The sequence below is a fragment of the Anser anser genome, assembly GCF_964211835.1.
Source record: "Anser anser genome assembly, chromosome: 3".
In the NCBI taxonomy this organism is placed as follows: Eukaryota; Metazoa; Chordata; class Aves; order Anseriformes; family Anatidae; genus Anser; species Anser anser.
In genome coordinates, this window is record NC_139722.1 from 104,717,701 (window position 1) to 104,732,804 (window position 15,104).

General features: G+C 46.1%; 1 protein-coding gene across 1 annotated transcript; it reads right to left on the reverse strand.

Moving 5' to 3' along the window:
- Nucleotides 1-573: 573 nt before the first annotated feature.
- On the reverse strand, nt 574-11,630 carry LBH (LBH regulator of WNT signaling pathway). Its single transcript, XM_083829126.1, has 3 exons — nt 11,470-11,630; nt 10,720-10,822; nt 574-3,080 (listed from the first exon to the last, which is right to left on the reverse strand). The coding sequence occupies exons 1-3, from the start codon at nt 11,493-11,495 to the stop codon at nt 2,877-2,879; spliced, it is 333 nt and encodes a 110-aa protein (XP_083685252.1). The 5' UTR covers nt 11,496-11,630; the 3' UTR covers nt 574-2,876.
- Nucleotides 11,631-15,104: the final 3,474 nt, after the last annotated feature.

The window sequence follows — 15,104 nt, forward strand, 5'->3', positions numbered from 1 at the left end:
AAGTTGGCTGAGGTACTAAAAGCACACATTGCAAGGCATCTTCACACTTGATGCTCAGTGGAGGTAAGAATATACACAGGGAACATGTGCAGGTACTGTATTACTATTAGCAGTAAGAAGAACAGGTGAGAATAACCTCACCTCTCCACAATTTCATGCGGTCAGCTAAGGGGTTAGATATGGATTATAGATAAAACTATACAGATTAGATATGAATTTAAGATTATAAATTTATAAAGACAAAATTTAATTCCAGGACAATGCAAATTGAACACTGATTTGCTGCAGCCATTCACACAGCAACAACCAACTATAGAAACATGGAAGGCAAAGACACTGCCCCTCACTCTCCAAGTTGATTCAGGCTCACATGCTGTTAGGTGAGCCAGATGTGTGAAACACAAGTGCCCCCATGTTCAAAGGACAGCCTCAACCTGATAGATATGAGTACTTTAGGATATTTGCATTAGCCTTGCAAGTCAGCACCCCTCATACCCGAAACACAAGCACTGGTCATTACTTGGAAAGTTGGCTATCCAAACTCACCCCAGCAGTAAGAGCAAAGCCAGTATGTTTGGAAAGCATTTTCAAACTTTATTTACAACTGTCACAGTGACAAAAATGTAGTTTGAAAAAAATGCTAGCTTCTCCCTGAGGCTCAAAAAAGAATTACAGAAATATAGAATGTATATCATACAACAGGAGGATTTTTACTGGAGTGCTTTGTTCTTTAGATGCATTCAACAACAAATAGAAATATACACAATACTTCCAAAAAAGGATGCAGACAGAACTACACAAGTCTTTAGGGCAGACAGCAGGTTTGAAGTCCAAGGATTGCCATCTCATTGCTGCAACATGGTATTATCTTTGAAATACAGCTTTTGACTTAGTGGTACAGCCTGAGACCAACAGAGTAACACTTAGAAATAGGACAACTGGCTGGTATACAGGTGTACGAGCTCATTCCATTAAGACAGCAAGACTAGAACAAGTGTTACAAATACAACAGCTGAAACAATTGTCAGAGAAAGTGGCATCACTATGTCATGACCATTCGGTGATGAACCATCCACCTAGACAGTCAAGGAGAACGCATAATCAGACCTGCATCACTAGGTTTGAGACCAGCTGCAGTGTAGGAACACTGAATTTGTCCTGCTTTGTGCTAACTCATCTCCAAACTCCTATCTATCTGAAAGAGTGATGCAGAGCTGATAAGTTATTGCCATTATGTTTAAACACAAAGACTGAAACAATCCTGTCAACATTTTTAAAGTAGTTCCCAACCCCCACCAGCACTTAACTACTTATGAGGTATTAAAAATACAAATACACATGTTCAAATAGATTTTAAAAATGAAACCTGTTATAAGCAAAGGGGGGTGGCATTGGGATTATTATTAAAGTTTGGTTAAGGCCTTGACATTTCTTTTCCTCTTCTGTGACTCCAGATTTGGTTTAGGTAGTAACTGTTCTCATCCTATTCCAAGAGCAACTGGCTCCCTGAGCTGATCCACAAAGCCACAAAAGCATCACTTTCCAGGAAAACAGTGGGTTACCCTGTTTGGCAGCAGAACTGCCTCCTCCCCAGAGACAGGATATTCTTCCTTGGAGCAGGATATGGTAAATAAGGACAACCACAGACTTTGCAAACCAATCTGCACTTCATTAAACACCTACAAATGTTTCACCCATGCCACAAAGCAGACATCCTATCTCAGGACACTCAGGCTAATACTCTTTAAACAGCAGCCCTCGCCCTTCCACCCTAGATCTGGTATCTAACCTTTGGGTTACCTCCAGTTCTGGCAGCACTCCCCCCTCTGCAGGTTCCTACAGGAGCAGCCAAACCCGCCCTGTACTGCCAGGGTATGAAGAGGCCCTGCAATTCAAAGCTGTAGGAGATCCCCCGACCCAGCCCTCACAAGCCCATGATGCAGCAAGTAGGAGATATGAAACCCTACAGCCTCAGACACCAAGGCAAGCGGGTGTAATCCCCACCCTGTAGCTTTGGGCATAGAAACAAGACAAGACCAACAGCAGCAGCCTTGGCAAATAGGAGAGAAAAATCCAAGGTGTTCAAATCTACATGAGCTCATGCTGCAAACAGAACGTGTCTTTACATTGGATTTGCACTACCTCATGCTAACCACCTGCAAGATAAACTAGATCCTTGCAGCAGCAGAGATGACAAGCAGCAGCCTAACATCACCCTGCAAATACAGCTGTTCAGCACCGAAAGGTCTAAAGGCAAACTGAGGGGGAAAAACCAGCTTTAGGAAAGTGACTGGTACAGGCTCGAGAGCAAAAAGCCCACTACTCCTATGGATGTATGACTCCAACATGACTCTAGGAGGTGCTGAACTGGAGAGAGCTACACGCCCCTCAGCAGTAGAGCATTTAGCGATGCTTCGCTATGGACACCCTTCTACCTTCAGACACACAAAATGGAAGCTTTAAGAAAGGCGGATCTGAGAGATGACTCCTCTGTTCTCAGGCTTTTGGTCAGAGGCAGCTCACAGCTGAGCACTGCTGTGCTTACTTTCCCTCCACACTCCATCCCCATGCTCCCCCCTCCAGCATCCCTTGTGTGGTCACCCTCCACCACGTGCTCGGAATTTCACTGCTGTCTCCACCTTGGAAAAATACAGATAATGATCTCAAGAACAGCAAACATTTCTCTGCGACACTTCCTTCCTCAGAAGGTCTGCTGACACTGAGGGCTTCAGTTCTCAATACAGAGAATACAAAAAACTAAGATCTTGCAGGTGCAAAGTTGAACTTGTCTTTTTTTTTTCCTTTAAAAAGCCTTTCGAAAAAGTGTGGCTCTTCCTTTAGAAGGGTGCAGTCCCTTGCCTTTCCCTAGAAGCCATTTATTGCTCCTTGTTGTCCTTCTTTGCATCTTCACAGTTTTCTTCCTCCTCCTCCTCTTCGTCCTCCTCCTGCACAAGGAACTCTTCTGGCGGCCATCTTAGCTCACCGCTCTCCACATCACCCTCTGTTGGCTCCACCACGATTGAGGGCAGGCGGTCCTTCAGCTTGCAGTAACAGTCGAAGTCAGAGGGATCAGGGAAAATCTGAAAGAGCCAAGAAATAGTCTGTGAGAGGAGCTGCTGTGAAGCAGCCTGAGACAAAAACAACTCTCAAGACACTTGGTCTTCAGGGTGGATTAGTGTCTGGACACAAAGTAAACAACTAAGTGATGAGAAGAACTACTCAACTTCCTACAACATCTGATTGCTTGAAGCAAGCACTGCCCAAAGGCCTTCTTCCAAGGCACACGTTTACTTGGATAGAGCTCACCAAACAGGCCCCTGCTCTTCTGGTTATTCATCCAGAAAGCCTCAACCCCTCCACCACAGCTTTTGCATGAGAGCTCCTGATTTTGCAAACTGAGATATCTCAATCTGCAAATCTGAGATCTCATTTCCTGCTGCTGGCCAAACTACACACAAGAACAGACTTGTGGCTCCAGGCACTGCCATCAGAAGGGGAGGGAGACATGGAGCAGCACAGCACTGTAGGAGTCCTGACCCTTGCCACATGGGCCTGTGCCTGGCACAACTCCTGGGCAATAGCACCAGCCTGAAGGAGAAGTTTGGCTGCATTTTGGATCATTTTGGCAATGTTCTGCATGCTTCAGCTGCCGTACATAAGTATCGTTCTGCTGAATTTCACTTATTTTGTGGAAGGGTTGGAGACTGGACCATATTCCTTATGGCAGTGGGTATCTGTGGCATGGCCAGGAATTATGTACTCCAGTTCAAAGAATAAGGACCTCCTTGTCTCCAGCCCCTTCAGGTACACAGTAACACCTTAAGCCTTCCCTCCCACCCATAGCTTGCCAGGGTAAACATGCTCATGGCCAGCAGCAGCACCAGGGCCCACACTCACTGGTAGTACTGCTGGACTACAGGCTTTGATCCCACCAAAAACTGAGGCAGATACGGGTACAGGAAAGTCTGCCACTGCAGTGGAGCGCTAACAGCAGGTTTGTGTGACTAAATGGCAGTGTGAAAAGAAAAAAGATGCCCTCCTAGACCAACAGTTACCAAGCCCTACCTCACACAGAAAACTGCTGGGTGAAGACAGCTGCAAAAGCAGGTTCCCTGTCCAGAAGCCTTAAGCATTAACCATAAGGCACCAGGCTCCTCACGCCAACCATACAGGTACCCACCACCTTAGGAAAGCCTGACCCAAATTTCAAACTGGAACAACACCCAATCAACTTATTCTTCAGCCTAGCAGCTATTAACCACACCATTACCTCATTAATATTCAATCTTCTAGTATTTAGCCATATTTCTCCCTGAAATCCAAATCTTTGTGTGAACCAGGTTATGAACTTGAAAAGGCCAGACTGCTACTTGATACAAAGTCAGGCAAAGTAACTTCAGGACCAGATACTCAGGAAAACGACTCCGTGCACACAGCCACTTTGTCCTGGGGACAGTGGTAGAGGAGTCCAGTTCCCACTACAGCACCCACCATTCACATGCTTTCCACATGCACAAGAGCAAGTGAGGTGTTTTGAACACAGACACATTAATATGGGTGTTGCAGCATGAGTTACTTGCTATTAATCACTCCCAGCATAAGTGAGACCGTAACTATTTATTGGAGCTTTGTGGCTTCTACTTGGCCAAAGACAGTTTCAGACACCCAGTACATTACTGGAAATACAGTTGATGGCTCTTAAGCATCAAGTTATCTAAACTCAGGATAGGAAAAAAAAAATACCCTTGACATTACATTGTTTAGAAGGTTGCAATGGAAAAAGAAGTGTGGTTCATGAGGTTATATAAGCTGATAATGTCCACTAAAATAGCCTCCTGTGCAAGAAAAATAGCAGTATAATAATTAAACTAACCTTTGACTGGTATCATTTTAAGCATATTATTTTCAAATAAATTGCTCCAATTTGACCTAGCCTGCCAAATTTTTTTTCCAGAAACTAAGTAGTAGTCATTTCCTTAAAAAACAAACAGCACTGAAATGTGGTGTGCAGCTTTTTTTTTTAAATAAAAAACCAGCACAATCTTATCTCAAACAGTTGCAGGACAGGCCAAACCTAAGAAGGTCAAGATTTTTTCCACTAAGTCATGTCTTTTAATCATAGAAGCAGCATGAAGTGAGATGTTGCAACTGCATTTTCAAGGGGTGTGGACAGTCAATGGAAAAATTATACAAAGACAGATTTCCTAGCATATGACAAGCAGGACAGCACTGCAGGCCAAGTACAAGGACTGAAGGGAAGTGGTTTTCAGATTAAGACTGTTTGCACATTCAGGGAAATGGTATGGAAAAGTCTCCTAGGTCAGCCCCAAATTAAGCAGAGCTGCCAGGCTCTTTTTATGAAGATCAGCAATCATCATCTTTCTGTTGTCCCACACCAGCAGGGCCACGCTGCATTTGTTGCTCCCATATGCAGAATCTGGTCGTACTCCAGTTTTAGACAATGGGAAGAAAAAAAATCTCTGAAAAAAACTTGCAGTGAGTTCTCCCTCTCAGTGAGGATGCAGCAGGCTCAGATCTGACCTGCTAGCTCTGAACCCTTTTACACAACAGCCAGGACAGCTTGTCTAACAAAACCTGTCTGCAAGCTTCTCTCTGCTTGCTCACTCACCTGAGGGGAAGACTTTTCATCTCCCCATCACCCAGAGAGTGCAGCAGTGATGGCTTAGCTTCTCCCCCACATTTACCAGAGGGAGCTGCCTTGCACACAGCTGTAACAGATGCCTACTGCTGACTTGTATTACTTGATAGGGGACAAATGACAGCCACCAACTGGTTGTTTGGGAAGGCTGGCTAAAAGCAAGTGCAGATGTAATTCAGTGGTATTAGTCAGGTATATACCTGATAAGGTACTGCAACTGCTTCCGTATATCCCCAGTTCTGTGGCAGTGTCCCAGATTGTGGCCTGTGGCAAGAGTCTTCTTATAGATATAAGTAATAAGCACATGTGTATGCTGTTCAGTGTAGCTTCTTGCTTGCAGCAAGACTGGTCTTCACAAGCCTCTCCAGATTATGTTTTGGGAACTGCTGTCTTTCAGGATGGAAAGGGTAGTGAAAGCAGTATTTAAAATGAAAGCTTGAAATGATTTTCTGAAGATCATATTTGCTTTGTTTCAGATGATCTAACTCTGCTACCCTTGAATGAAGTCTTGGCAACAAGAACGGAAAGTTCCCTTTGCCCTGGGGAGGCTCATACCCTCTCTAAGCATTCACAGGGAAAAACACCAAAAGCAGGAGAGATGTCAGACAATTAAGAAGATTAGTTCAGAGCTACCATAATCCAAGTGACACTCGTAAATTCGAATGTATGCTTCATACCAATACGAAGAGTTAAAATGCTTGCCTCCCTACCCATACAGGCTGAAAACTGTTTCAGCTTCAGGGAGACTAAGGTAAGATCTTTCAAAATTAAGTTACCATTTTGGTGGAAAGCTTTACCTCATTGTGGTATTACTAACATAAGACATGAAGGTCTGCACTGAGAAGCATATCACTTCAGGTACAGGTTATGCCCTGATGTACACATACCACTCCTTTGAATATTAAAAGGTAAGTTTTGTGCCTCTTTAGCAGCATCAAGTCAAAATTCTGATTTCTAATGTTAAGTTATTGAAATAAAACTCTGCTGCCATTAAGAAGCACAGCAAGCTCATTCCAGGAAATATTTAAATCATCTCAGTGTGCTTTTTGGAGAAATTTTCCAGTTACAAGAAGTAATGCTGCTAAGTTTCACTCACACAGTAGTCATGACTTGAAACCAAGCTCCATCTAGTATGCACACATAGTGTGACTCAGGTTTATGAGCTATGACAACTCCCTAGTCACAAACACATTGCCCTGTCTTTGGGGACAGTGGCAGGGAAACTTCATGCATCATAATTTTCCAAAGTAATGAGACATCAAGGAGGGAGGAAAAAACATGCACTAGGATGTTATGATTAGCTATTTGTCCTCAGTTTGAATTTCAGCAGAACATTCTTTTACAGAGAGTAGATCTGAACATAATAGTTAGGGCTCTGCTCATTCCGTATCTTGCTCATGCCTTCAGTTAAAGTCCAAGACCTGGAATAAACATTAATTCATCCTAAAATAATTAAGCCTGTGGATTTTGTCTAGTAACTGCATCAAATGTGCAACGTACAGTGGAAGATCAAGTTATCCTAAGCTCAGTTGTCATTATCAAATTCTGCAGCCCAGTCTGAAGACCTCCTGACAGCGGCAAGCACCAGCTCTAACACAGGCCTTCCCCAGGGGAAGCCAAGGCTACACAGATAAGGAGCACCTTACAAGCTAACAAGAGGAATCTTATCTTCCATCCTTTTCTGCTAGACCCCAGGTTGGTCCCTTCATGATGAAGGCTTTTGCATCCAGATCCACTGTACTACTGCTTTCCACCTCCCTAGTTTAGTTGGGAATCTAGGTGTACATCTCTGTTCTCTGCACTGATGCAGCTCAAGTCCCTCATCACTGAGCACCACAGCTCCTGAGAAAGTCAGTGCTTCAGGGGCTGGTGAAGAGGTTGCATTCACTAACACCAATTTTCCCCAGCAAGACAGAAACCCCAAGCTTTTGCCATGGACACTGGATGAAGTAGTAAGCCTATTTACCTAGATTCAGTCAGTCTGACGCAATTTGCAGCTAACTGTGGCTGTGATTAACCTAGACAGATCCCAGCATGATGTGACCATGACTTAAAGAGCTCAAGCTCCCCATGACAACCAAACCCCAGCTGATTGCATTAGGCAAGCTCAGATTCCACATGCCAGTCCCTTAAAAGGGAGCCTGAGGCCCCACAGGATCAGCTAGCTGGGCTGCAAAGTATCATGCTTAGCTTAGGACACATCATTTGTGTAAAACACTTTGGGCAAAGCGTTCTCAGTTGTGCTCAGAACCAGTTCCACTTTCAAGAAACAAGGTGGGATTTAGGTGAAGGTACTGTTTTAACAACAGTTCAGTGAAATGATTAAGCCAGCCTTAATTTCAGCAGCAGCATCCACACTGCTGCAAAATAGTGTTACAGGACGAGCAGGCATAGTGCTGATGAGGCTTTTCAGAGAACAGGCATACCTGTTGCTAGTACAACAGTGATACAGTACAGTTCTACTACAGTACATTAGCTCCAACTGGCATGGAAAAGGCCCAGCCCTTCAGAGATTGCCAGGCAGGAAGGGAAAAAAGCCCTCTGTAGGTACATCTGTTTGTAGCAGGGGCATCTTGAGCCATCAGCTGCATTTCAATGAGTTGGTTTGGTTTTTTGTTTAGCAGTCCCTTGGGAATTATGGGATATCTATTAAAGATCCAGAAATAGCTCCTCACTGCAGGCACAAGACCCAGCATGACATCATCTCCTCATCTGCATCTTCTATTCTGTTTATGCCTCCCTGTGCTCTGAGACTCATGCCCAGATTTCACCATTCACATCTGCCATCTTCAGAGGGCCCAGAGAGCAACTTTGTCTTGCAAATACAGGAATAAAAACTGCTCTATATTGAAAGGTTTTGAAGTTAGCACATCAGCTTGCAAGCATCTTGCACATTAACTGGAAAAAGGTAACTATGCCAAGAAAGCATTTTGCAAGTGAAACTGCATACAAATTACTAGGTCTGTATGGGCAACTCAGTTATCACAGGTATGAGGCTTCTGCAGTTTGGGTTTTCAGATCATTGCTTAAAGAGCAGCAATGGTCAGCCCACAGAACAGCACGAAGTTTTACTGGGGGGTGCATACCTTCAGGTGATGTCTAGACAAATAGACACTTCAGACTATGAACAGAGGCAAGGAATGGAAGAGGCAGAAGGAAAAAGCAAACAAGTCAAGTTCCCTCGGAAAAATAACTAAGGAGACAGCCAGGAGCCCTGAAGTTCAGTGAACTCCACAGGACGGAAGAACCAGATTGCTGGAGTTTATAGTCTGGAGGCTGTTGTTTCCTCAGTTTACTTCCAGGTCTTTGCTTGGAAAACAAAAATACTTTAAAACAGCATGGTCTGCAAGTCAAGTCTGTCTCCAGCAGATACTGACTTGCTTTACAATTCTAGCAAAGCTTCTGTGCCACCTCTTCTGATCCAAATAATCTCATGTCCACATGTGGTGGTAGCAGCAGCACCCATGCTCACTGCAGCACTCTACAGACCAGTCCTCAGGCAGACCCTGCTCTGCACAGCCCGAAGGGCAACATTTTGAACCTCAGTTTGATGTATTTACTTTACTGCACAGATGACATGTTCTACTACTAGAACAAGAAACACTTTGGAAACTAACAGCTTGCCTCTCCCAGTCTGGATCTACTTTTTTTTAGTTTCTAATAGAGAAGGGCTATCACACATTGTGAGTGCCCAGCTCTGCAGATGAGTGAAAGATGTTGCAGCTTAGACCAATCCTCAGTGCAGGAGCGGTCATGCTCTATTAGCCCTGTCTGGTTTTAAGTTATTACACTACAGCCCTCAGACTAGCATATAATTTTCCATGTACCAAATGCTCTCCATCAGCAGGATTAAGCAAGGAGTGACGAACCCTGAGACAGAACGGAGTTCACAGTACCATTTACATTTGATTTATCTTTGCTATTCTAACTTCAATTTTCAACTGTTGAAGGATGCTTCCAACCAGCTCACTTTGCACTGTGACATTTTCAGTCTAGCAGTCAGAAGAGGAAGGCCGCAGCCATTTCTTCAATCCTCTTTACACTAACCTGATTTAGAGGCAGAACCCTCAGCCACAGCCCACACACTGCCAGTGCCTTATCAGCATCTGCCCTCTATATCTCTGCCCTTTCTTCCATCAGTCTGGCTTACAACAAAGCAGAGCACTACCAGGTATTTACCAGCTCTTGCAGGCATTTGGAAAGTCTATAACTAGACTACTTCAGAGAAGGAATACAAGATGCATAAGCCCTGCATAGATATGAGTTATCAGCATATATGACTCAAAACGCTCTCAGGTTCAGATGATCCACTCAAAACCAAAGAGGCCCGTCTCCTACTTCATCCAAACAGACTAATCAAGGTCATTAGCACTAGGGGAAAACCTCACTGAAGCAACTGTTAGAACAAGCCAGGCACCCAGACTGACTCTCATTGGAAAATTTGGATAATAGAAACATTTCATATGACTTGGTTAGACTTCTTCACATGGTGACCCATTAAGACATCGGTTTGAACATCTGGCATAGACCAGCCCAATTGCTTCAGGTTTAGCAGCCATTCTCATTACCACACACTCCCTCTGTAGTGGAGGAAGGCAAGGTCATACGCTTTCCACTAACTCAAGCACTAAAGCAGAACAGCTATTTCCCCACACAGGCAAAAAAAATAACTTGCACTATTCAGACACAGAATTCTGACAAAAAAGCAACACATGCTCTTTTTTCCCCTCTGCACCTTTGGTTTCTACCGGAGGCCTGAGCTATGGCCCAAAGCTCAGCTGATTTCATGGTCCGGTGCACTGCTATAGGCTTGCAGCTCATTTCTCAGGCATAAATATGCAAGCATACAGCAGCACACCTCCTTAGACTGCACACTTAGAGCAACTGCCTCTGTGCAGGCTGTGTCACAACTGCAAAGGAAGAACTCTGTACCGGGATTCCTGTCACCAAACGACCTGCTACAAGATAAGGCCACAGAAAGGTACCTCAGACCAAACCCGCTGTCTGTCCCAAGCGATTCCCTAGGGGATTGCTGCCGAAGCAGCGAATGAAGCACCCACCTGGTACGACAGGCCGTCCTTGCGGGGGCTTAGCCCAATCTCGTCCATAGCTGGGGTGTTCATCATCACTTCAGTCATTTCAGCTGATCTCAGATAATCGGGGCTGGAAACAAAAGACAGCGTTCACATGACCTGAGGATGTCAGAAGAGCTAAGCGAGGTTTAAGTAACGTCAGAAAAATAAAGAAGGCAGAAGAGGCCGTCAGCAATCTATTTCTGGTCCCTTCCTTCCTGTATGGCCGTGTTTTCCCCCCCACACTGCCAACCCCTGTGGAAGGGGATGGAAAAACCACCGTACCTAGCGAACCAGGTGCTCCACCTCCTGCACCCTGCCAGCAACGCTCCCCATTCCTCCCCAGCAGCACGGCTCAACAATACTTAGAGAGGTTTTAACAGCAGCAAGGCAGCTTTTTAACTCCGCTTCCTCCAGCTCTGTCCCCAGGGGGGCACAGTGAGCAAGTACAAGCATTGGTTTGAGGGGGTTTTTTGTTGCCTTTTTGAAGCTCCGTTCCGGGTCACGCCGGGGCCGCTTGGCCCGCACCCCCGCGGGCCGCCGGGCGCAGCCGTGCCACACCGCGGCCGCCAGCGGGCCCTGCACCCCTCCGGGGATCCGGGGATGGAAATATCACGATAAAAACATCACGCCACGCTGCCACATCGCCAGCCAGCGGCGGCAGGTGAGCGACGCTCCGCTTCCCCCCCCCACACACACACCACCCAAGCAGCCGCCCCCTGGGAAGCTCGCACTCACCAGGGCAGGGGGCAGAGCACAGACATGAAGCCCCAGCGGAGGCCGCCCTCGGGGTGGTGACGGTGGCTCCGCAGCAGCCCGGCAGCCCCGCGCGGCTCCGCGCCCCGCGGCCGCCCCGGCCCTTACATAGCCCCGGGGCGGGGCCCGGCCCGCGGCCGCCCCCCGCGTGACGCCGCCATTTCATGAATGGCCTCGGCGGAAAGCCGGGGGGGGCCGGGGGGCTGCGTGGCCGCACCGCTGCGCCGCTTCTCGGTCTCGCGAGTGCGTGGAGGGGCCGCAGCACGGCATCCACCCGGGCACGGCCCGCCCGCGGTTGTTCGAGGCTCCTGTGTAAAATCTGTAAAATAAATCACCCGTAAATGCGGCAGTGGGCATCCGGCCCTGCTCCTCAAACCACCTGTGTGCGGTACCTTTAACTGGAGAAAAAAAAAGAAAAAAGGAAAATCAGAATGAAGAAGCTCCAGGAGGCCAAGCTATATTTAGCAAGGCAATAAGAATTGATAGCAGCAAGGAGGAGGCGACAGATGCAGCAAATCCATTTACTGCCCGGGAACGCATGAGTACTGCAGGCAGCAGGAGGTGAAACTCTGCCGCAGGGCCGCTGGAAGATGCTCAGTGGTCTGAGGGCCTGCATCCACTCCATTTTTTCCTTGTGTGAGCAGTATCTTGCCATAAGCTGTCAGGTCAAGTGTAATTCAGGGAATGTCTTCGTTTAACCTGTTGTTTCATGCTGATGCACCAGCAAAATGGATAACCAAGCACATAACCGTATTTGCTTCTGGCAGCTAACATGCTGCACCTCCAAACGCAGAGCATGCACGTGCGCTGTGCACTGGATATGTGCATCATTTGCCCAGCGTGTACAAACTATCAGGTGCAAGTTCAGTTTCTGCTGGGCAGCTTTACTCTCACTTCCACTCTGCCAGCCCCCAGACTGTATACAAACGCACACATACATACGTGCGTGTGTTTCCTCAGACCGGATATTTTAATCTTCTTAGATTCATATTATATAATGGTAGCATATGTGGGTGTTTTACATCAGGCTTCAGCAAGCATCTTCTTTGTGCCAGATTAAAATGAATCACAAGAAGCTGATCTAGCCCCTGCAGATGCATGGAAAATTGGGTGGGTGCAGACGAATCTGCTGTGAAGGGCTGCCAGTAACCTCTCACAGGTCCCACTTACTGGCTTTGCTAATGTGGGCACTCTCCTAAGAGAAGACAAGACTTGACTTGTAAAAGACATTTATGAAGAAGAATTGAAGTCAGTGCCTCGTGGTATGTACAAGGGCTGAGAGACCACTCTGGAGAGAGACGGCGGCCTTCATGTGCTGTTGATCCACGTTATTAGATTTCTTAAAATTAACTTTTCTGCCCGCACTGAGTGCTCTCATCTCCTAGTGTGTTCAGCTGGAACAGAGAGACAGGGCTGTAGTTTAATTCCCTCTGACGTGTCATCAGAAACAAGGCTGTCCCTCTCAGACGTACACATACCTGCTGTACATGTCTTGATCTTGGCCTTAGAAAATAAAAGCCAATGAAAACAACAACAAAACAAACGAACAAACAAAACCCACAAATTCTTAGTAAAACCAAAGAGACCTATGAACAGGACCAAGCTCACCCTCCCACTACCCACACTCCCAAGGCTCCTGCAGCCATCACTGAGCAAAAGCAGCTCAGCGAGCTGCTCACCTGCTGCTTGTTTTTCCATCCAGCCTGGCACAGGCAGATAGTTTCATGGTTCTACCTTGATTACAGCCTTTTTGTTTGTTTGTTTGTTTGTTTTTGAGGGGACTAACAAAAAATCATACGTACTTATCTCAGGGATTACTTCCCATTGGTGTGGTGAGCACATCAGCCCATGGGGAAGCGTGGGGATCGTTGCTGTTATTGCTCACTCTGGCTGGAAGCCACTGAGAGATTTATCCATGTGATTAACCATAAGTGCATTAAGAGTCCTTTTGAATGCAAAGGCACACCTCATGGTTTCCATCAGCACGTTGGTGCTTTGCTGAGCCAGGCATGTTTGAACCCCAAGAAGTGAAATCTTTCTTGGGTAAGGTATGCACCAGCAGCATTAAACCTCAATTTCTTCCCTTAAGAAAGCCTTTGTGGAAGTATTCATGTATCCCAGTGATGGGGGATCCTTGATAAGCCTGAGGATGTGTTCCCAATGCAGGAAAGTTGTCCAAGCATAGCTATAGCTTGTGCTTGTTTCCCTTGCCCCAGAAAGGTATGAAGAGACATTTTTTGTCTTTTGCTTACAGCCAGCTCTAGGAAATGAAGCCCAGCATGACCTGATTTCTACTTTTTTTTTTTTTTCCCCCATATCTAGTGTGCTAACCAGATCCCTGTTTCAGTGTTCCATGTTTTTGATTTAAACACTTGGGACTCCCTTCTCATCTGGGGATAGGAACAGCAGCTCTGGGCTCTCAGCTGGGGCAAACTGATTTCCCGGGAGCTGAGCTCATTGAAACCAGATGAGCTCTCATCTCTCATGGCTTTTTTTTTTTTTCCGTTTTTCAGTTAATTTTATAATTCTCTGTAATATTTTGTTTATCAGGACGGTATAAAATAACATAAACCAAAAAATTAATAGCAGCCAGTGGAGGGCCCAGAGGTGCTGCAGAGGGGATGGGAGGAGGCCGAATGGCTCTGCATGTTTCCCTGCGGCCTGGGAGGCCCTGTGTGGCAAAGCCCTTAAGCTTGTCCCGATAATTAAATTTGTGCTTGAATGCTTTGTTGAGCTGGGACCTTTACTGGTGTAGTGATACCTGTTGTGGATGACCAGGAGGAGAGCAGAGGGGCAGCAGTGGAGGAGAGGACAGGATGGAGGATACCAATGCATCTCTGGCTCAACAAACCTAAAATAACCATGCAATGACACCATTTTCCACCTGATTTCCCTTGCTTTTCTTCTCTGTTGCTAACAACAGTGCGTCTCATTAATGCTTAGCCCCTCCTGGCCATTGTTTCACCCAGCACCTGGGCCTGGATGAGCTCAAGTGTGCACTGCACTGAGCAGGGAAGAATCAGGCCTGAAGCCCAGGGCTTTGGCATTTATGTCCTGCCAGCACCTCCTTCTAACACTTGTTCTAAAAGAAGTGTTATCTCTGTCCTTCTGCGGAAGTCAGAAGTATCGCTCACATGTATTTAAGTTTGCAAAATGCACTGGTGATATATCTAAAATGTCATTTAATAGCAGCCTCGGCCTTCTGAATCTGTAGGGCTTGGCCTATGCTCACACGATCTGCCAGTGTTGAGCACCAGTCAGGAAAATAGAGAAATGAAATGTCCCTGTCTGGCCCAGCAAAAGCCCCAGCAGAGATGTAGGCATGCTGTAAAGCCTGGACACAAAGGGAAATCTGCTCTGAACCTGCTTTGTCCCTGCTTAGTACATTTGTCCTCTTTGCTGGTCTGCTCTGGAGATGCACCAAGGCTCCATCATCAACAGCGAAGCCAGCAAGATACGCAAGTTCTCAACTAGGCTCAGATCACGCCAGTACAGAAGGACAAGTTAGGAACAAAGAGTGTCTGTGTTAATATTTATATCCTGTCAGCGTAAGTGAAGTGCGTTTTGGCCAGAAATGGTGCATGGAAAATGTTTTCATTTGAAAAATTGAATCCTTT

Coding starts and splice junctions, on each gene's coding strand:
- LBH (XM_083829126.1), bottom strand. CDS start 11,495: ATGTCTGTGCTCTGCCCCCTGCCCTG. Junction 10,823..11,469: donor GTGCTCTGCCCCCTGCCCTG/GTGAGTGCGAGC, acceptor TTTTGTTTCCAG/CCCCGATTATCTGAGATCAG. Junction 3,081..10,719: donor AGGACGGCCTGTCGTACCAG/GTGGGTGCTTCA, acceptor TGGCTCTTTCAG/ATTTTCCCTGATCCCTCTGA.